At 40.1% G+C, this 24,098-nt stretch overlaps 1 protein-coding gene across 3 annotated transcripts in view; it reads right to left on the bottom strand.

The window, feature by feature from the left end:
• Positions 1 to 24,098, bottom strand: part of SLC41A3 (solute carrier family 41, member 3) — a 63,145-nt gene that overhangs the window by 16,572 nt on the left and 22,475 nt on the right. For all 3 annotated transcript variants that reach the window (XM_008580124.1, XM_008580125.1, XM_008580126.1), the window contains one exon: positions 3,276 to 3,347. In XM_008580124.1, the coding sequence (XP_008578346.1) occupies positions 3,276 to 3,347 (72 nt within the window). The remainder of the gene's footprint in view (positions 1 to 3,275; positions 3,348 to 24,098) is intronic.

The following is a 24,098-nucleotide window of genomic DNA, read 5'->3' as shown; positions in this document are numbered from 1 at the left end:
AATGAAGCCCAGCTTATAAATCAATAATAATAATAAAATCTGACTGAAAAATGCACAAGGGATATGGGTAGGCAATTCACAGAAAAAGAGATACAAATGGCTAAGGAGCATACAAAAAGATGGTCAACTTCCCCAGCAATCAGGATTCTCTATAGAGAACTTGAAGGTATCTTACTCATGTGTAGCTGATGCTGACCTTCCTCTTTCAAAAGATAAGTGCTGTCTTATTTTCTGCTGGGTCTCCAGCTCTAAGGACAGGGGCCAGCCCTCTGCAGGTACTCAGACATTGTTGCTGAATGAATGCATGAAGGGATGTGCTTGTTCTTAACCCATCAGACTAGGTAAGATTAAAATGTAAAAGGCTGATAATATAAAATATTGACAAATATGTGGGAAAATAGTGTGCTCTTATACCTTGATGGTGGTAAAAATTGGTACAGAAACTTTGGGGAGAAACTTGGCTGTAAATTATCCTTATACCTTACGATCAGCATTTTTCCCAGAGAAACATTTGCATATGTGTACAAAGAACCATGTAATAATGATAATAAAAATGATGATTAGCAGCTGATATTTACTGCATGCTAAATATCTGCCATGCTCTGTTCTAACTAACTTTCATTCATTACATCATAACTAAGAGAAAAATACAAGTAACAGAATTATATGTACAGTATAAAACTTTTTATGTTAAAAAAACACAGAAAACCATATCATATATTATCTGTGGGCACATACATACATATGAATATGGTGAATGCAAAAAGAAGTTTAGAAGAGTACTTTCAGTGAGGGTGAGGATACAGAGAAACTAATTCAAATATAACTCAAATATTAATGCTAATGCTGATTATTTAATACTAAAATCCAAAATAGTTTGTAGTCCTGGGAAAAATCAGAGCTTTAAACTGTTCATACCCTTTGAATTTGTGGGAAGTTATCTTAAGAAGTTCAGGCAAAAAGGATATTTTCATTGCAGTATAATTTATCAAGACAGTCAGACTGGGAAGAACTCCAGGCACACCCCCAGGGCGGTGGCTCAGGGAAGGGGGCAGGGCTGGTGCTGAGTAGCCCCCAGTGCTCTGCCGGGCCAGCTCTCGGCTACCCTTTGATCTTACTGCTGAGTCCCCATGCCCTACCAGCTGAAAAAAATTTTAAATATCACTCTTGGTTTCACATTAATATGATAGAATATGCTGAAGTTATTAAAAAGTCCAGTTGCAAAACTTACTGTACCATTTACATTTGTTTTAAGCTTTTTTAAAAAAAATGGAGGAGACAAAATTATATCCTTGCTATGATTAGAACTATGTGCACAGCCAATGCCTGGCCAAGAATGGGTCTTACTAAGCATTTGTTGATAACCCATTATGTGGAAATATGCACACATAGGAACAAGGATTTGGTGGAAAACAGTGAAGTGAAGCCAGCGTGACTTGCAGCAGAGGCATGTATTGCCTGTGCCCTGCCAGACCTTTTGTTGGGGGCATGACGAGTGCCTCCTGTATCTCTGCAGCTCCTCAGCCACAAGACATGGTCCTGGCCCTGAGATTCGCCTCAGGTGCAGCAGGCAGACATCTAAACACACAGCTGCAACCTGGTCAGCGAGGGCAGCCACAGCAGCATGTGCACAGCACCAAAGAGGAAAGGAGCTGGAACTCAGAGCTGCGTGGAGTTGTTCACGCACTTCACTGGCTGGTGAACAAGAGGAAAAGACATTCCAAGGAGGCAGCTGTGTGTGCAAAGGCGGGGAGGGGTGAAGAGGGGTGGGAACAGGCCACATAGCGCCTTTTGGGCCAGGCCCACCCTTATACAAGGGGACCCAACAAAGGGGCTTAAGGAGGAAGAGGCACGATCAGCTCAGTTTTAGAAAAGGCCAGCCAGGTGGCCACACAGGATAGCTGGAGGCCAAGAGCCTGGCAGCCTGAGAGGAGTGCAAAGGTCTGAGTCATCGAGGCTGAGGATAAGGTGGCCAAGCAAGAAGGAGGAGCAGCAGCAGGACTGGACTCGAGCACAACTCCAAGGTAGAATCCTCGGGGTCTGCATGTACGGAAGCAGCTGAGAACAACTCGGGGTCGAGCCATCATGATTGCGGGCTGGCCCAGTGCTGGCCAGATGCCACAAGCTTCACACGATGGAAACCTCACCACCACCCATTGCACAGAGAAGGTGAAGAGACTCGCCCCAGGTCCCTCGGCTGGTTTACTCCCAGAGTGAGCTTCCAATCTTCAAATGAGGCAGAGCTAGGGACTCCAGAAGAGGGGGGTGTGAGGAAGGAAGACGATGAGGCCAGATCTGCTGTGCTTTGGGGCTTGCCTCTGGAACAGGCAAATGAAGACACCCAGTAGAGAGTTAGATGTAGTAGTTCTGGAACTCAGGTGAGAGGTAAAGAGGGTATCATCCTAATCTGATGGACAAGATGTGGCCCTGCCCAAGGCCACCCAGTTGAGAGATGATGGACCATGTGACCTCAGAGTCCATGTTCTCTGTGCTGCCACAGGCTGCCCCTGCCCAGAGAAGCCCAGAAGGTTCTTGGCTAGAACTAACTCCTGTTTAGGTCCACGCCCAGCCTTCCCTCTTGCCCCTGAGCCAGTCTCTTCCTCATCTCCTCCTGCCTTGGGTCTCCTGACCCTGTAGTACTCTGTACTACATTTCCAGGATGAGCCTGGAGCCCGGTGAGGGTCTGGCAGAAGGAGGTACAAGTTTGAGAGGACCATGAAGCACTTGCAGGGCTAAGAGGCTCTCTCAAGGGCTAAAAAAAAACAGGCAGAGGCAGGAGCAGGGCCATGGGGGAACTTCCAGGCAGGAATGATCCACAAATGCCCCAGAAATACAAAGTATGATCACATGCACAAGGCAATCACAGGGTGCATTAATTTGGGGAACACCAAAGACCCTGGAGAGCACAGATGGAGTCAAGACAGTGTGAAGAGAGCCTTTTAGCACTGCACAGGCCACAGGAAAGAGAAGGAGCCAGCACAGGTGAAACTCTCAAGAAGTTTTTTGGCTAGGAAAGAAGGGAGTAGGGAAGCTGGAAGGACTTGAGTCCCAGAGGAGGCGTCTACTTCAGGCGGACGTGGTAGTGCTCTGGAGGTGTTGCATGAATGTGATCTGGTAGACATGGGGTGTACAGGTTGCCACGTGTCCCTAAAGTTCAGTACAGAGTGCAGGGACAAGGGCTCACTTAGCCTTCACCCTTCCTACCTGGAGCGGACCTGGCTGCGGATTCAAAAGAGAGGGAGCAGATTCATTAATCTGACAAAGCTGAGATTCACCTGAATGAGGGCGAGGTTGCTGCTGATGACTCTGTGTTGCTCCTGGGGGTCATCGATTTGTCCAGTGTTGGCCTAGAAGGAAGAGAAAAGGACACAGCAGAGGTCTGGTGAGGGCTCAAAGTCAGGTCAGTCATTCCTGGAAAAGGCAGGCTCTCAGGAAAGAAATTACCAAATGCCATCTCACAGAAGTCAGAACAAGTTGCTCTGCTCAGCTTTCCAAACAGTGACTCAGCCTCTTTTGTGGGGATGGGGGACAAGTATGATACAGGTGCCTCTGAGAACGAGGGTGTCAAGAACCATCCCTCCCATATTCAAGCATGGAGTGCGCACACACATGCATACATACACAGGCGCACACAGAGGCACACACATGCATGCACACAAGTATACACGGAGATGCATGCATGCACACAGAGGCATACATGCACACAGTGGCACACACGCATGCACATACATACACACAGAGGCATGCACACACACAGGCACATACCATACCACACATGAACACACGCACACACAGAGGCACACGTGCAGACACAAAGGGACACACACACACACGCAAGCACGTGTTGCTAGTAATTTCAATGCCATCTCAAACATGCAAGCTCATGTGTGGACCTCAGGCTAGGGCCTCCCACTGTGGAATCAGGTCTTTGGGCTTGGTCCCCTCATTGCCTACAATCCCTTTCTCTACCCTCCAGCCAATGACCACCAACCCCCAACCTCACCTCTGCACAATTATCCCTTTTAAGGAATGCATGTAAGTCCCTCTTCTCTTAGATTGAAAAACGAGATTAGAGGTACAATTTTCTCCTTTAAAAATGGTAATTGGCACCTAACAACATAACACTTGTCAGCAAAATTCAAGACATAAATAAAAAAGGTTTTGAAGCAAACATATTTTCTTAGCTCTCTCATACACAGTTCATTAAGTTCCTGAACTCCAAAGAAAAAAAATATAAAAATGTGCCTACTGCTAACAAACCTCGTAGTTACTTTTCTTTTTGCAAAGGGGAGGTTTCTTGCCTTCAGCATGACTGATGAGTGGGACATGTCACTTAACTGCCTCCAGGCCTCGATCTAGCACTCCTCAGCGCGGATGCAATGGTGCCACCTCAGGCATCTCAGGAACAACAGGGACCAAGGTGGAGCAGAAGACAGCCACAGGGCCTGAGATGCCCCAAGCACAGAGGCCATGGGCTCACTACTCCCTGCTCCTCAGTCCTGGGTGCTCACTGAGATTCAAGGGTGCCTGTTTGCTGTTTTAAATAACATATTCTATTACCCGACCACTTCCAACCTTGGTACTAAGCTTATCAGCTAAGGGGTTGCTGCTGGCCCATATGACCTCTGAGCATCCATCAGAAAAGGCATTACTTTCTCAAGATATTTTATGTCCATCAGCTGAAAAACAGTTAAAGTCGATGTACAATCTGTAACCTATCCTATCCCATTTTCTTCCCCTCCCTCCTTGTCGCTGGCTCAGTTGGTCCCTTGCAGTCCTGGGACACTTACCATGGCCCCTGAAGCAGCCCAGCTTTTTGTCTGTGTGAAAGGGCCTGTGGAGCCCATCCCTGGCCTCCAGTACCACTTTTCTGAGAGAAGGCTGAACAGGAAAGGGAGCAGGAGGCCAGGCAGGCAGGAGTGGAGGCTGGGAGCTCAAAGACCCACAGAGGTGGGGGCGGAAGAGCACCAGAGGGGGAGAAGCTGGGACAGGAGGGGGTGTTATGGGATTAAGAATTCAGAGTATTCTGAGCATTTCTGGGCCAGGGGATGAGAGTGGGTGGCTAAAGTGAACTGGAGGTGAAGTCGCTGGATCTAATGCCACCCAAAAGGTGCGAGGCTTGGGTTTCCAATGAGTCACCCAGGTGGATGCTGAAATTGTGCAGGATGGTGGTGGGATTTGGTGTAGATGGCACCTTTCCCAGGATTGTAGGGGACCGACTGGGCCTGCGATGAGGAGGGAAGGAAGGGGGGCAGGACAATGAGGAAGCAGCATGCCGGCCAGGCCAGCAGGAGCCGTCTCCATGCAGGCAAACCACTGTCAGGCTATTCTGACACTTGTTTAAAACTGCGAGGAAGACTTTATTCAAGGCTATTGCAACAGGTGCTGGGAACCATGCCTCCCCCTTCTTCCCCTTTAGGCCTACAGTGATAATTACTCCCTGTTGTCACCAGGCCTGGGATGCTTTGCCTCCCCCTCTTGGTTTCCTTCAACTCTGACCACAAATTTTCAGTCCTTCCTTAAATTCTATTCCCTGCCCATCTGTGTACGCTACCTTTCCTGCCTCCTGGATCCTGACCTGTCCTATGAATTATCTCTGCAGGAGGAGGTTTAGCCCACTCACATTAAAAAACAATTTGTCACTACTTGGTGTACTTTATTTTTTTTCTAATAACAACAAAAACATACTGGATTAAGATGGAAGGCTGAACATACATTTTGCTACCCTTCTCCTCCCCCAAATTGGAGGGTAGGGGGAGAGAGGAGACAATCTTTTAACTTTTTCTCTTCAATTTGAGACTTTAGAAGAGTTCTAAAATCAACAGAGTCCCCACACACCCTCCATCCAGCTTCTCTTGATAACCTCTTATGTAACCATGGGACAATCACCAAAACTAAAGAATTAACACTGGTGCACCATGATTAACTAAACTACAGAATGTATTAGTTTTTCCACTAATGTCCCTTTTCTGTTCCAGGACATAAATCAGGATCGCCCACTGCATTTAGTCACATCTCTTCAGTCTCCTACAGTCTGGGACGGCTTCTCATCTTCTGTCATCTTTTGTGACCTTGACACTTTGGAAGAGCATGGGGCAGGTATTTGTAGGATGCCCCTCAATTTGGGTTTGTCTGATGTTTCCTCGTCATTAAACAGGTCGTGGGTGGAGGGAGAAGACCACAGAGGGGAGGTGGACTCCCTGCATTGCCTCAGGGTACACGCTCGAAAGTGGCTCATCACTGGCCACGCTGAGCTGGATCGCTGGCTAAGGTGGTGTCTGCAAGGTTTCTCCAGTGCAAACTTACTATTTTTGCCCTGCCATACTCTAGTAGTTAGAAATGGGTCACTAAGTCTAGCTCACAATCAAGGAGAGGGGAATTAAGCTCCAGCTCCTAGAAGGCAGCATATGTTTGAGGACATACGTTAAATCTACCACAGCAATCCGTAACTATTTGGGGGAGACACTTTGAGGCTATGCAAAAATTCTATTTCTCCGTAAAGTTCCCATGCACTAATTCATCAGAGGACCTTACCTACAACAATTATCCTGTGGTTTTCTAATGGTGATTTTATATTTCTCTCATTCTTTCTACATTTATTAATTTAGATTTTTCTGTAAGATAAGAATTCTCTCTTCTCCCCCATTTATTTATTTATTCAATCATTTATTTATGGTATATGTGGACTCATGGGTGGTTATTTTATTGAGGTGAAAAGCCAGCACTATGACTATAGCAAGCTGAAATTGTCCCAGCTGTGGGCATTGGGAGTGCATCAGGCTGGCTCCTGCTCTACCTGACATGCCCCACCCCCTAGGATACTTCCTCACTTTCTGGCACTAGCAGATACTACAGGTGCACCTTGCATTTTCCTTGTCCCAGCCCTAGAAGGAGCCATTTTCCCGAGGGAGCTGGTTCCTTTTACTGTAGAATGGAATTTAGAAAACAGGGAATAAGCTGGTTCCTTTTACTGGAGAATGGGATTTAGGAAACAAGGTGTAAGTACTAGATGCACTTGCTGCTGCTGAGGTGTTACTGCTTCTAGGTCCTCTCAGTGGACTGAGCCAGGAAATATATTTTTGTGTACTAACCCATGTGTGCACACATATCCATATTTATTTTTGTATCTACCTGCATATGTATTACAATAAACATGAGTTCATGGTGATTTCTGACTCCAATCCAGTATCATAGGATTCATCTAACATTGAGGAGATCATTTTTAAAATTCACAAGAGTGCTGGAAAACAAGAAGAGGTATCTATATGTAACACAAATGAAGAGGAAATCCTTAAGCAATGGAAAGCAGGTGAACTGGGCTGATAGAAGAATCCATCTGTAACTGAAAATGATAGTAGATATGGTCCACTGCCATCTTAATCCATTTTCTGTCACTTATAACAGAATACTTGAAACTGGGTAGTTTATAAAGAAAAAAATTATTTCTTACAGTTTAGGAGGCTGAAAAGTTCAAGGTCAAGGGAACACATCTGGTGAGGGCTTTCTTCTTAATGGGGACTCTCTGCAGAGTCCCGAGATGACATGGGGCATAACACAGCCATAGGGTGAGAGTGTGTTCACAAGCTAGCTCAGGTCTCCTTTCCTCTTTTTATAAAGTCAACAGTTCCATTCCCACAATGTCCCATTAATCCATTAACACATTAATACAAAAATGGATTAATTTATTCATGAGGGCAGAGCCAATTACCTCTCAGAGGCTCCATCTCTTAAAACTGCCACACTGGGGATTAAGCTTCAACTGGAGTTTTGGAGAGGAAATCGAACCACAGCAACTACAAAAGGAAGAGATGGTCCTGGGGTGACGAGAGCAGAAGGGAGCACAGCAGGAGCTTCAGAGAGGGCTGACCTCTCCCTCACCTGGTGTGTGCCAACCACGGGACCCTTGGTCACCTGGCTCCAAACAGAAGCAGTGAGTGTCTTGGAGTCAGAGAGGCAAGGAAGTGCCCCAAGTGGCCATGATCAGAGGGACATAGAGCCCCATGCCCATAAGAAGAATTACTGACACACACTCCAGGAAACGCATTCTGATTCTCCCCGCCACCTCCAATCACTAGAAGTAGCCTGTCCTTCTGGAGAAGGATAGCATTTACATATCCATGGGGTAAGAGTAATTCTAAAACAAAATGATGCTCAAGCAACCAAGAATCACTGTTCACTCAAGGCAAGCCACAATCATAAAAGAGACTAATCAAACTCAACAAATACAGAAGTACAAAAATCTAAGGAAACAAGAGTCGAAATAGAAAATCGAATAAGCCTACTAAGAGACATGTGAGAGAATGTTGCCTTCATAAACAAAAAAACAATTTGAAGTTCTAGAAAGTACAAACTCAATCTCTGAATATAAAATGAAAAACCAAGACAAAGAACCTCCTTATTAGATGACTTCAATAGCATAGTGAATGAAAGAGAAATGAAGAGTGAATTTGAAAAAAAAAAAATCAAGTAGAAGTATCCTTCCAGAATGAAGCACAACTGGACAGAGAAATGGGAAGTATAAAAAGAAAGTTACAAAACTTGGAAGGTAGATCCAGAAGCTACAATGTGCACCCAATAGGAGCCATGGGGGAGGGAGGTGGTAAATATGAGTAAGTATCAAAATATCAGAAATAACAACAGGAAAGAAAAGATTTCCATGGAGCTGAAAACAGGAATGCCTTTAGATTGAAAAAATCCCCCAAAACTGCAGATAGATAAAATAAACAGACTACCTAAAAAAATGAGACTCAAAAAGACATGGGTCTTCCATAAGCAACAATGAGAAAAATAAAAGAGACAGAACGCAAGAAGATACTGAAAATGTAACTTCAGTATTGAAGGAAAATAATCATGTACATTGCATTCTCTAGCCAGATAGGCTGGCATTCAATGGGGAGGACGAAGTAAAGCATTTTCATATTGCAAATGTCCAGAAATTTTAATTTCAACAAATCTTATCTGAAATGATTACCAGAGGATGCACTCAAGAAAACAAACAAAAAAAGTAAAAGGAGGCTGAGAGGGAGTGACATCAGCAGAATCATGAACCCCAGGCCCTCGTTATCCCACAGACACACCAAGTAAAAAACAACAGACCATCCTAAAAAGCTTTGAGGGAGCTCCAGAAACCAGTTCAGGATCTGTAGCAGCCAAGAGAATGCTGGACCAAGAAAAAGCCACATTCAAACCCACAGGAAATTCCATGGTGCTCCTCACTGCCTTGCCCCACTCCCTCCTCTGCACAGCATGATGCAGTTGGGAGAAAGCCACCCAATACTTCATTCCTCCCCTAGGACACAAGGAAACAATTGAAACTTGTTTGCAATATTCTGGCTTGTCTGAGGGCTGCCCAAGGTACTGGTTTCGGTCTGAACTGACTTGGAGGTGACATGGAAATGATGGCATAGTTTGAATATCAGCTGCACAGGGACTGTAGGTGCATGGGTGTCTGGAGAAAAGAGCTTATGAATGCAATAGAACATCTAAGGCCCTGAGAAGAAGCAGGGCTGAGACTCATAGGGAAATTAAGACATTTAAAAGCAGCCAAGTATATGAGAAAATTGGGGGGGAAAGAATGTATATAGGCCCAGAGAAGATGCATGTCTAGAAACAGCCTGAAAAGACCTTAATCCTTCATTCCAGACTGATTAGTTAAAGTCTTTCTCTGCACAGAGCCAGTCTGCAAAGGCTGGGAGAGGTGGCTGTTTTTTCAAATACCCAGTTTTCAATAAAAAATGAGAAGGCATACAAAGGAATAGTGAAACATAGCCCATACAAGAGAAGAAAATAAATCTACAGAAATTGACCCTAAAGAAACAAAGGCTTTGAACTTGGGAAAGACTTTTTAAAAACTGTCTTAAATATGTTCAATGAACTAAAGGAGAACATGGATATTATAGCTAAAAGAAATCAGGAAAATAAGATATGAAGAAAATGAGAATATCAAAAAGATAAAAATTATGTTCTAGTTAAAAGAACCACCAAACAACTATTACAGCAGAAAAATAAAACAACTGAATTGAAAAATTCACTGGAGAGGTTCGACATAAGATCCAAACATGCAGAAGAAAGAATCAGGGAATATGAAAATGGGTCGTTTGAAAGGAAAAAAATAATCATCTTGATAGACACCGAAAAAAAGCATTTGATAATATTCAATATCTCTTCATGATAAAAAAAAAAAACTCAACAAATTAGGTATAAAAGGAAAGTATCTCAACAAAATAAAGACCATATATAACAAACCCAGTTAACATCATACTGAATATGAACAAGTTGAAAGCTTGTCCCCTAAGAACTGGAACAAGATGAGGATGCCCACTCTCACCACTCTTACTCAGCATAATACTGGAAGTCCTAGTCAGAGCAATTAGGCAAGAGAAAGATATAGAGGGCATCCAAATTGAAAGGAGGAAGTCAAATTGTTGCTGTTTGCAGATGACATGATTTTATAGAGAGAGAAACCTAAAGACTCTACCAAAAAACTCTTAGACCTGATAAACAAATTCATTAAAGTCGCAGGGCTTTAGAATACAAAGTCAACATACAAAAATCAGTAGCATTTCTATACATCAACAACAAACTAGCAGAAAAAGAAATCAAAAAAGCAATCCCATTCACAATAGTGACAATAATAATAATAATAAAATACCTAAGAATAAACTTAACTACGGATGTGAAATATCTCCATAAGAAAAACTATAAAACACTGATTAAAGAAATTGCAGAAGACATAAAAAATGGAAAGACATCCCATGTTCATTAATTAGATTTAACATTGTTAAGATGACCATACTACCTAAAGCAATATTCAGACTCAATGCAATCTCCATCAAACAACCAATGACATTCTTCACAGATATTAATAAAAAAAAATTTTTTTAATCCTAAAATTTGCATGGAACCATAAAAGACCCCAAATAACCACAGCGATTCTGTGCAGAAAGAACAAATTGCAGGCATCACTTTCCCTGATTTCAAAATGTACTACAAAGCCATAGTAAGCAAAGCAGCATGGTACTGGCACAAAAACTGACACACAGAACAATGGAACAGACCAATGAGCCCAGAAATAAATCCATGTATCTACAGCCAACTGATTTTCATCAAGGCACCAAGAACAAACATTAGGGGAAAAAGTTTCTTCAATAAATGGTGCTGGGAAAACTGGATATCCACATGCAGATGAATAAAACTAGACCTCTGACTCTCACCATATACAGAAAATCAACTTAAAATGGATTAAAGACTTAAGTGTAAGACTCAAAACCATGACAGTACCAGAAGAAAACACAGGGGAAATGCTTCTGGACATTGGACTAGCCAAAGATTTTATCAGTAAGACCTCAAAAGCATGGGCAGCAAAAGCAAAAATGGACAAATGGGATTATATGAAACTAATGAGCTTCTGCAGGCAAAGGAAACAACCGACAGAACAGAGAAACAATTCATAGAATGGGAGGAAATATTTTCAAACTATTCATCTGACAAGGAATTAATATCTAGAATACAAGAAACTCAAACAACTCAATAGCAAAAAAACCCCCAAAACAAAACAAAACAAAACCCCAAATAATCCAATTAAAGAATAGGCAAATGAACTGAATAGACATTTCTCAAAAGAAGACATACAAGTAGAAAATAGGTATATGAAATAATGCTCAGCATCACTAATCATCAGAGAAATGCAAACCAAAACCACAATGAGATATCATCTCACCCCAGTTAGAGAATGGCTATTATCAAAAAGGCAGAAAATAACAAATGCTGGCCAGAAAGCAGAGAATGGGGAACTCTTACACATTGTTGGTGGGAAAGTAAATTAATGTAGCCATTATGGAAAACAGTATGAAGTTTTCTCAATAAACTACAAATAGAACCACCATACGATCCAGCAGTCCCATTACTGACTATATATCCAAATGAAAAGAATCAACATGTTGAAGGATAGCAGCACTCTCATGTTTATCATAGCTCCAGTCACAATAGCCAAGGTATGGAACCAATCTAAATGTCCATCAATGGATTCCTGAATTTTAAAAAAAAGGTATACATATACAATGGAATATTATTCAGCCATAAAAAGAACAAAATTCTGCCATTTGCGGCAACATAAATAAGTTTGGAGAAAATTTATGTTAAATGAAACAATCCCGGCACAGAAAGAGAAATACTGCATGTTCTCACTCATATTTTGAGCTAAAAAAGTTGATCTCATAGAGAGGAGGGGGGATAAGGAGAGAGTAGTCAATGGATACAAGATTGCAGCTGGCTAGGAAGAATAAGTTTTAGGTTTTTAAGCACTGCAGGGAGACTACAGTTAACAGCAATTTATTGTATAATTTCAAGTAGCTAGTAGAGAGGATTCTGAATGTTCCCAACATGAAGGAATGACAAATGTTTGAGGTGATGAATATGTTAATTACCTTGATTTGATCACTGCACATTGTATACATGTACCCAAATATCACATTGGAATATAATATATCAATATATATAAATTTATATAGAAATATATAATTACTATGTGTCAATTAAAAAATAAATTTAATTTAAAAAAAAGGAAGAAATGGGTAAGCACTTTTGTCTTTTGGGGTGTTTTTTTTTTTTTTTTTTTTTTTTTTTTTTTTTTTTGAAGCTGGCTGGTATGGAGATCCAAACCCTTGTCTTTGGTGTTGACAGCACCACACTCTACTGAGTGAGCTAGCTGGCCAGCCCAGGTAGGCACTTTTGATGTACATTTTAAGGAGAAAATTATGAAGCATTTGACTTGTCAACTTATTATTAAGAGCATAACATTTTACTCAATAAGTAAATGTATAAGTTTAAAAAATAATTATAAAACTACTGTAATAGGTGTACAATACAAAACTATATAATTTGTAACACCAATAACAAAGTGGGGGTAGAGCTGTAAAGGAGTACAGTTTTTGAATGCAACTGAAGTTAGGTTGGTATCAGTTTAAGAAAGATCATTATAACTTTAAGAAGTTATATGTAGGGAGCGTGGTGGCACTCCCGCCGAGGGTTCGGATCCCACATACAGACCGGTTCCCGCTCACTGGCTGAGCGAGGGGCAGGCGCAGCACCGAGGGTTGCGATCCCGTTGCCGGTCCTGGTCCGGTACGGGCGTGACACTGAGGGTTGCGGTCCGTTGCCGGACACGAAAAAAAGGGAAAAAAAAGAAGTTATATGTAATCCCCATGGTAACTATAAAGAAAATATCTATAGAATGTAACAAGAAGAAATTGAGAAGGGATCAAAACATCTTAGTCCAAAAAAATCAACTAACCACAAAGGAAGGCAACAAAGAAAAAATAAGAAACAAAGGTCTATAAGACAGACAGAAAACAAATAAAATGGCAATAGTAAGTCCATCTCTATTGGTAATTACCTTTAACATAATTGGGCTAAATTCCCTAATCAAAAGACATATATATGCAGAATGGATTAAAACAAAATCCAACTATATGCTGTCTATAAGAGATCACTTTAGATTTAAGGACACCCATAGGCTGAAAGTGAAAAAAATAGAAAAAGATATTCCATGCATATAGAACCAAAAGAGAGCAGGGATCGCTATACTAATATCAGATAAAATAGTCTTTAAAGTAAAAAAAACTGTTACAAGAAAAAAAGGACATTATTTAATGATATAAGGGTCAAATCATCAAAAAGATAAAACAATTATAAACATACTTCACCAAACATCAAAGCTCCTACATATATGAAGGAAACACTGACAGAAAAAATAGATGGCTCTTCAATAATAGTTGGATAATTTAATATCCCACTTTCACAATGGATACAGCAACCAGACAATGGATCAATAAGGAAATAGATTTGAATTACGCTATATACCAACTGGACTTAACAGGCATATAGAATACTCCACAATAGAAGAATACACATTTTTCTCAAGTGAATATGGAACATTCTCCAGGATAGACCATATGTTAGGTCACAAAACCAGTCAATAAATTGTTTAAAAAGACTGAAATCATACAAAGTATCTTTTCCAGTCACAAGCAAATGAAACTAGAAATCAATAGCAGAAGGACAAGTGGAAAATCTTCAAATACATGGAAATTAAACAACACACGTGAAGGTTAATTCTAGGTGTGTCAACTTGATCAGATTAAGGAATGCCAAGAAATCTGGTAAAGCTATCTTTTTAGGTGAGTCAGTGAGGGTGTTTCCCAAAGAGATTAGCATGAGATCCTGTGTGGACTGGGTAGGAAAGATACACCCTCAATATGGGTAGGAACCATCCAATCTGCTGGGGGCCCAGAGAGAACATAAAATGGAGAAAAAAGCTCTCTTCCTATCTTCTGGAGCTGGAACGCGTTCTTCTCTCCTGTCCATGGACATCAGAGGTCAAGTCTCTTCAGCTTTTGGGTTCTAGGACTTATACCAAGGACACCATTGGCTTCCCTGGTTTTGAGACCTTCAGACTTAGACTGAGCCACACTACTGGCATCCAGTTTGCAGAAGGCCTATCATGGGACTTTTCTTCACAATTGTGTGACCTAATTCCCCTGATAAATCCCCTCTCATATATTTACAACATGTCCCATTGATTCTGTCTCTCTGGAGAACCACAACTAATACAGATTTTGGTACCAGGAGTGGTTCTAGAGAAACAGAATCTTAAAGATAAATTTCTTCAATTGGTTTCGGGGCTTTAGACCTAAAAATGCTAACAACTCAACTTCTAATAATACAGAGAGCAGTGATAGTCCATAGTGTGAACTGTTTAAAGAGACATGCAAAATAAATCCATTTGATACTCCTGAGTCTCCCACTTGTAAAAGGCAAGGGATTCAGTGACTCTATACATAATACCTTTGAGTATTTGTGGAAATCCAAGGAATATAATGATGTTGGCTGGTTGCTCCTAGCATTGGACAAAGTGAGGAAAGAAAAGGAAGAGTGCAGGGATATGAATTCTTGGCTCAAGTGCCACATAGATGACCTACTTTGCAGACAGCCTATTGTGGGACTTTTCTTCACAATCACATGAGGTAGTTCCCCTAACAAATTCCCTCTCATATATTTATAACATATCCTATTGATTCTGTCTCTCTGAAGAACCGTGACTAATACAACACCCTTGAATAACTAATGGGTCAAAGAAATTACAAGGGAAATTAGAAAATATCTTGACAAATGAAAATTAAAACACATCATACCAAAAATTATGGGAGCAATAATAGTTTTAAAAGGGAAATTTATACCTGTAAACAATTACAATGAAAAAGAAGAAAGATGTCAAATCAACTACCTAAACTTACACCTTAAGAGAATAAAAAATGAACCACAAATTAAACCTAAAGCTAGCAGAAAGAAGAAAATAATAAAGATTAGAGCAGAGATAAATAAAATAAAGAACAGAAAAATGATGTAGTCAGTGAAACCAAGAGTTGGTTCTTCAAAAGATCAACAAAATTCACAAACCTATAGCTAGATTGACTAAGAAAAAAAGAGAAGACTCGAAAAACTATAATCAAAAATAAAAATGGGGGGGCCGGCCCGGTGGCGCACTGCTACAGTGCGCCGCTTGGGAGCGCAGCGGCGCTCCCGCCTAGGGTTCGGATCCCACATACAGACCGGCCGCTCACTGGCTGAGCGAGGTGCGGGCGCAACACCGAGGGTTGCGATCCCGTTGCCGGTCCCGGTCCAGTACGGGCGCGACACTGAGGGTTGCGATCCGTTGCCAGTCACGAAAAAAGACAAAAAGGAAAAAAAATAAAAATAAAAATAAAAATGGGGATATTACTACCAATTCTACAGAAATAAAAAGAAATATGAGTACTACAAAAAATTGTTGCCAACAAATTAGATAACCTAATTAAAATGGATAAATTCCTAGAAACACACAATCAACCAGAAATAAATCATGGGAAAAAAAAAAGAGCGAGAGAGAGAATCAGAACACACCGATAACTAGGAAGAAAACTGAGTCAGTAATCAAAAACCTACCAGAAAAGAAAACAGTAATAGAAGGACCAGATGGCTTCACTGCTGATTTCTACCAAACATTTAAAGAATTAACACCAATCATCTACAAATTCTCCTAAAAAAATGAAGAGGAAAGAACACTTCCAAATTGATTCTATGAGGGCAGCATTGCCCTGATACCAAAGCCACACAAAGACAATATAAGAAAACAAAACTAAGGACCAATATCTCTGATTAATATCAATGCAAAAATCTTCAAAAATACACAAACAATAAAACAACATATTAAAAGGATTATACAACATGATCAAGTTGTATTTGTTCCTGGAATGCAAGGATGATTCAAAATACAAAAATCAATCAATACATCGCCTTAACAGAATGAATAAAAAACAAAACACACAGTCATCTCAATTACTGCAGAAAAATCATTTGACAAAATTCAACACCCTTTCATGATAAAAACATACAACAAGCTAGTAATAGAAAAAAACTACTTCAACATAACAAAGGCCATATGTGAAAAGCCCATGACATTTCTTCTAAGACCAGGAACAGGACAAGGATGCCTGCTTTCACCACTTCTGTTCAACACAGTACTGCAAGTGCTTTCCAGAGCAATTAGGCAAGAAAAAGAAATAAAAGGCATTGAAATTGGAAAGGAGGAAGTACAATTATCTCTGTTTACAGATGACATATGTTGAAAACTCTAAATATTACATACACAAACACAAACTGTTAGAAGAAATGAATTCAGTAAAGTTGCAGGATATAAAATCAACACAAAAATCAGATGTGTTTCTATACATTAACAACAAACAATTCAAAAAGGAATGAAGAAAACAATTCCATTTATAATAGCATCAAAAAGAATACAGTACTTAGAAATTAACTTAACCAAGGAAGCAAAAGGCTTGTACACTAAAAACTACAAAATTCTGCTGACGAAATTAAAGACACAAATAAATGGAAAGACATACCATCATGAATTAGAAGACTTAATGTTGTTAAGATGTCAGTACTACCCAGAGCAATCTACAAATTTAATATAATTTCTATCAAAATCCCAATGCTGTTTTTTGCTGAAATAGAAAAATTCATTCTAAAATTCATATGGAATCTGAAGGGACCCACACTAGCCAAAATAATCTCAAAAAAAGAAGAACGAAGTTGGAGGTCTCACACTTCATGATTTCAAAACTTATTACAAAGCTGCAGTAATCAAAAGAGTGTGGTGATGGCATAAAAACAGGCATTCAGACCAATGGAATAGAACAGACAGCCCAAAAATAAACCCTCACATACATGGTGAAATGACTTGCAACAAAGGTATCATAAGCATTCAATGAAGTAATGACAATCTTTTCAAAAAACAGTATTAGGAAAACTAGATATCCACATGCCAAAGAATGAAGTTGTTAAACTGACCTGACACCATATACAAAAATAAACTCAAAATGGATCAGAGATCTAAACATAAGAGCTAAAATTACAAAATTCATAGAAGAAAACATAAGGGAAAAGCTTCATGACACTGTATTTGGCAATGATTTCTTGGATGACACCAAAAGCACAGGCAACAAAAGTATAAGTAGATAAACTGAACTGCATGAAAATTTTAAACTTCCGTGCATCGAGGAACACAATCAACAGAGTGAAAAGTTGACCTATAGAATGGGAGAAAATATTGCAAATCATATATCTGATAAGAGATTAGTACCCAGAATACATAAGGAACTCCTACAACTCAGCAACAATAAAAATCCCCATTGAAAAATGGGCAAAGGACCTGAATAGGCATTTTTCCAAAGAAGATATACACAAATGGCCAATAAACACATGAAAAGATGCTCAACACCAGTAATTGTTAGAAAAATGCTAACAGGGGCCGGCCCGGTGGCGCACTGCTGTAGTGCGCCGCTTGGGAAGTGCGGTGGCACTCCCGCCGAGGGTTCGGATTCCGCATGCAGACCGGCTGCTCGCTGGCTGAGCGAGGGGCGGGAGCGGCACCGAGGGTTGCGATCCCGTGGCTGGTCCTGGTCCGGTATGGGTGCGACACTGAGGGTTGCGATCCGTTGCCGGGCACGAAAAAAGACAAAAAAGGAAAAAAAAAAAAAAAAAAGAAAAATGCTAACAAAACCCACAATGACATACTACCTAACATATCCATTATGATGGCTACTATATTAAAACAAACAAACAAACAAACAAACAAAAAGCAGAAAATAACAAGTGCTAGTGAAGATATATGGAGACACTGGAACCCTTGTGTACTGTTGATGTGAATATAAAATGATGCAGCCACTATGGAAAACAGTGTTGCAGTTCCTCAAAAATTGAACATAGAATTACCATATAATCCATCAATCCCACTTTCGAGTATATACCTAAAAGAGATATACCTACCTGAAAGAGATAGTTATATACACATGTTCATAGCAGCATTATCTATAGTAGCCAAGAGATGGAAGCAACTCAAGTGTCTGTTGATAGATGCATAAAACAAAATGTGCTTATTCATACAATGGAATATGATTAAGTCTTAAAAAGGAAGGAAATTCTGACATACTACAGCATGGATGAAGCTTGAATACATTACATTAACTGAAATAAGCCAGTCACAAATGGACAAACACTGTATGATTCAACTTATATCAGGCACTACAGCAGTCACATTCAAAGTGAGTTTTGCAAGATGAAAAGTTCTTTGGATGGATGGTGGTGATAGTTGCGCAACAATGTGGATATACTTAATGACACTGAACTGTACCCATACAAGTGGTTACAGTGGTAAATTTTAAGTGTTGGACATTTCACCACAATTAAATTATTTTTAAAAAGACCCTGTTAAGGGAGTGAGGCTACAAGCTACAAACTGGAAGAAAATTTTTTCAAACCCGATCTCTGACAAAGGACTCTCAAAACTCAAGAATAAAAAAAACAATTTGAAATAAGAAAACACATAAATGGACACTTCACTGAAGATAAAATGTGACAGGCCAATAAGCACATGCAAAGATGTTCAACATCATTAGTCCTCAGGGAAATGCAGCTTAACACCAAGATCAGATATCACTACACACTTAATAAAACAGCTAAAATTAAAAATGGTGATGATACCAAATACTGTGGAAAATGGTGAAAGAATGGACATCTTTACATCATTGAAGAGAATTTACAAAATTTTCTGGGACTGTCTTTAACAACTGAACAAACACCATACCATCCAGCAATCTCATTCATAGGCATTTGTCCCCCAAAAATGAAAATTTATGTCTCATGAAAACCTATACACAAATGTTCCTGACAACGTTATCTGTAATAGCAAAAAACTAGAAACAACTAAAACGTCCTCTAGCAGGTGAATGGTTAAACAGACGGTGGTACATCCATACCATGGAATACTACTCAGCAATAAAAAAAATGAACTATTGATATACACATCAAACCCTGTGATGGACTAAATGTGTGTGTCCCCCTGAAATTCGTATGTGGAAATTGAATCCCAGGGTGATGGTGTTCAGAGGTGAGGCCCTTGGGAGGTAATCAGGTCATGAGGATGGAGTGCTGAAGAATGGGATTAGTGGTCTTAGAAGCAGCAGCCAGAGAATAACTCACTCTCTGCCATGTGAACATAGGGGGAGAAGACAAGCATGCTCAACCCTGCAGAGGGCCCTCGCCAGAATCCGACCATGTGGGCACCCTGATCTCGGACTTCCAGCTTCCAGAACTGTAAGGAAACTAATTTCTGCTCTTTATAAGATACCCAGTCTATGGCACTCTGTTATGGCAGCCCAAATGGATTCAGACAGACCTCAAGGGCATTATGGTGAGTGAAAATATGCCAAGCTCAAAAGGTCACACACTACAAGATTTAATTTAGGTAACATTCTCAAAATGACAGAATTTTAAAGATGGAGAACAAGTCAGTGGTTGCCAGGGGTTAGGGATGGTGGGGGAGGGGTGGGTGGCTGTGACTGTAAGGGGGTAGCCTCAGGGAATCTATGGTGAAGAAACAGCACTGTATATTGATTGCCATGATGATTTCACAAGTCTACACATAACAAAATGACACAGAATTAGACACAAGCATTGCGCCAATGTCAATTTCCTGGTTTCAATACTGTCATATAATTATGTAAGATGTAACCATTGGGGCCGGCCCGGTGGCGCACTGCTACAGTGCGCTGCTTGGGAAGCGCGGTGGCGCTCCCACCGAGGGTTCGGATCCCACATACAGACCGGTTCCCGCTCACTGGCTGAGCGAGGTGTGGGGGCAGCACCGAGGGTTGCGATCCCGTTGCCGGTCCCGGTCCGGTGCGGGCGCAACACTGAGGGTTGCAATCCGTTGCTGGACACGAAAAAAGAAAAAAAAAAGAAAAAAAAAAAAAAAAAAGATGTAACCATTGGGGGAGACTGGGTGAAGAGTACATGGGACCTCTCTGTGCTATCTGTGCAACTTCCTGTAAATCTATAATTGCTTCATAATAAAAAGTAGGGAAAAATCACAGAAGAACATCCTGTACTTGAATCTCTGGTCACATCTGTTTTCTTTAGGATAAACTACCTGAAACAGAATTTCAGGAGTAAAGGGTTTATGCATATGAGGGTACTTCAAAAAGTTCATGGAAAAAGGAATAAAAGATATTTGAAGTATCCTTGTATTTCAGGTTATTCAAACTGCCCTACTGAAAGACTGTAAAATTACATTTTTCACCATTAGTGCTTGAAAATTATGTCCCACACCATTGCCAGCAGTGGACGCTCACGTTCACATTCATCTGTGCCAACCTGCTGTGCAATAAAACAGCACTGGCTCATGAGCACCCCCCGATGACTGGCATGACTGGAAACGGTTCTACATTGATCTACATTCTCATTTACTTGTGAACTATCATTCATATTCTCTGTTCAATTTTATTTTGGGGGGTTCTCTTTGTCATGATACATAAAAGCTACTTAGACACTTAAAGATATAAACTCTCTGTTAACTTTATATATGATAAATTTTTCCCTTACTGGTCATTCCTCTTTTAAATGTAAGAAAATTGTAATGGGTAGAATTGTGTCCCCATAAAGATAATGAAGCCCTAAACCCCAATATCTCAGTATGTGATCTTATTTGGAAATAGGGTTATAGGGAAATAGGGTTTTGCAAACATAAGTAGTTAGATGAGGTCATACTGGAGTAAGGTAGACTCCTAATCCAATATTGATATCGTTATTAAAAAAGGGGGTGAACAGACATGCACACAGAGAGAAACTATATGAAGATGAAGACCAAGTTGGGTGATGCTTCTACAAACCAAGGAACACCAAAGATTGCCAGCAAACCACCAGAAGCCAGGAGAGGCCTGGGACAGATTCTCCCTCAGTCCTCAGAAGGAACCAGTCCTGCTGACACTGTGATCTCAGACTTCCAGCTCCAGAACTGTGAGACCATAAACTTCTGTTGTGTAAGCCACTCAGTGTGTGGCTCTTTGTTATGGCAGCCCTAGAAAACTAATAGACAAATTATGACAGCTTCCAATTTAATTGAGATATTTTTCTTTTGTGGATTTTCTATTTGTTCTGCTACTCAAAAAGCACTTTCCTATGACAAGATTCTAAAAATATGGGTGTGTTTTTGATATCATGCTTTACATTATACAATGTATTCAAAATATATATTGATGTATAACACCAAATAAAGAAAAATTAAAGAATTAACCAATTATCTCAGCACCATTTATTAGTAACTTATCTTTTCTTCACTGATGTAAAATGCCAGTATTACTATACAGTAAATATCTACATATATCTGAGTTTATTTCTGGATGTTGTTTCATTGACACTGCTTGCAGAATATTTTAATTACTATAACTATATTACATTTTAAAATCTAGAAATAAAATTTCAGCATTAGTATGCTTTCCCTTTTTCTTACCAATATTTTCTTGGTTATTCTCACTCATTTGTTCCTCCAGACAAATTTTAAAATAATATTGTCAAGTGTTCACCAAAATCTCTTTAGCATATTGATAGCAATTGCATTAATTTTACAAACAAAAAAAAAGAATTGATAATTTTACAACATTCACTTTTCCCATTCAGGAACTTCATCTCTCTCCAAATTTGTATTTCCCTTTATAAAGTTTTATAGTTTTATTTGTATAGGTCCTGCACATTTCTTTTTGAGGCTTATTCTGAGGATATTTTGAAATAGGTTAATAGTTTGGAGGAAATCTCTTTTTCAATTATATTTTGTAAATGATTATTTCCAGTGTGTACAAAAGTATATAGATAAATATTTATATATGTGAATGTGTATATCTTATTTTATCTAGATATTTTGAAATTGGGCCACTTTCCTGAGTGTTTATTAGTTTAACAGTTTCCTAGTTGATTTGCTGAGACTTTTCAAGAAGACAAGCATATCATTATAAATAAGTTTCTCTCCTCCTTTCTAATACTTAAGGCTACTTTCTTTTCCTAGCTTATCACATTAGCTAGAACATCCAGAACAATACGAATATTCTTCTATTTCAAAGTTACACTAAGTATATTTTCTTTTTAATCATGAACGGGTGTTGAAGGCAAAACTAATCTACAGAGACTGAAGCTGGATCAGAGGAGGCTGTGGTGGAGGGGTGGACAGACTGGCCTGCAGAAGACACAGGAGCTTTCCAGGGGATGGAAATACCCTATATCTCGACTGGTATTGTAGTTACACAGTAGCATATATTTGTCAAAAGTCACTGACTTGTACACTTAAAACTTGTGAGTTTTTATTGTATTAATTTATACCTTAATACAGTGATTTTAAAAAATAGAGAATGGGTAACGAATGCCTTTGAAGGTTCTCCTGTGATAATGTGGCTGTCCTCCTTTGGCAGACAATGAATTACGAATGAATTTGGCAGAGTAATGAATTATACTAATAGTTCTTTTTTCCTCCCATGGTTTATGTATTTTAAAAGAATCAAAACACTAAGATATGATCATTGTACAGAAGTTTTTAAAATACAGTTAAGCATTATGAAATAAAAACATAACACCTGAAATGCCCTCATGGCAGAGATTACTATCGATAATTTTTCCCTCCTAAACACTGACCAAAATAATCATGCCTTCATGTGTGCATATGTATGTGTGTGCATGCGTTTGTGTGTACGTTTGTCCACTTTATCAGCAGCTTAAAACATTTCAATGTCCTACAAGGCTTTACATGATCTGGCCCCACATGTTAGTTTCCTCTGGCTGCTTGCTGTGGATTGAATGTCCCCCCAAACTCACTGAAGCTTAAGTTGTGTCCCCCAAAGTTCCAGGTATTGGAAACTTGGCCCCCACTGTGACAGTGTTGAGAGGGTGGGAAATCCTGTTATGATTACTGAAAGGTGGGGCCTTGAAGAGATGATTAGATTGTAGGACCATGCCATAGTGAATGGATTAATAATGGTGGTCAGGGTGTGGTTCTGAGGGCTTTAAAAAGAGAACACATCAGTCTCTCTCTGCTCCACCATTTCTGCCATGTGAGACCCCTGGGTCACTGTCACCACCACCAAGACCCTCACCAGATGTGTTCCCTGGACTTTGGATTTCCCAGCCTCCAAAACTGTAAGCAATCAATTTCATTTTATGAATCACTCAGTTTCAGGTGTTTATGTTATAAGCAACAGACATGGACTAATACACTTATACTATAACACATTTAGTGGCTTAAAACAACAGAATTCTATTCTTTTATGGTTCTAGAGGTCAGGAGTCTGAAATGAGACTTATGGGGTCAAAATCAAAGTGTTGGCAGAACCATGCTCCGTCTGGAAGCTCTAGAAGAGAAGCTGTTTCCTTGCTGTTTCGCATAGAGAGCTGCATTTCTTGGCTCATAGCCCTCCCTCCATCTAAGCAAGGTGCACATTATGTTCTCTCTGGACTCTGCTTCTGTCACGTGGCCTTCTACTGTCTGCAACATACTTCTGCCTCCCCTTTATAAGGACCCCTATAATTACACTGGGCCCATCTGGAAAATCCAGGAGCTCTCCCTTTTCCAGGTTCTTAATTCAATCACCCCTGCAAAGACCCTTTTCCATACACAGTGACATCCATACATCCCAGAGATTAGGACCTGGATATGTTTGGGTGACACAGTCCAGCCACTC

The sequence above is a fragment of the Galeopterus variegatus genome, unplaced genomic scaffold, assembly GCF_000696425.1.
Source record: "Galeopterus variegatus unplaced genomic scaffold, G_variegatus-3.0.2 Scaffold2031, whole genome shotgun sequence".
NCBI lineage: Eukaryota > Metazoa > Chordata > Mammalia > Dermoptera > Cynocephalidae > Galeopterus > Galeopterus variegatus.
Note: the sequence above shows the minus strand (reverse complement) of the source record. Positions and strands in the feature narration are given on the sequence as shown.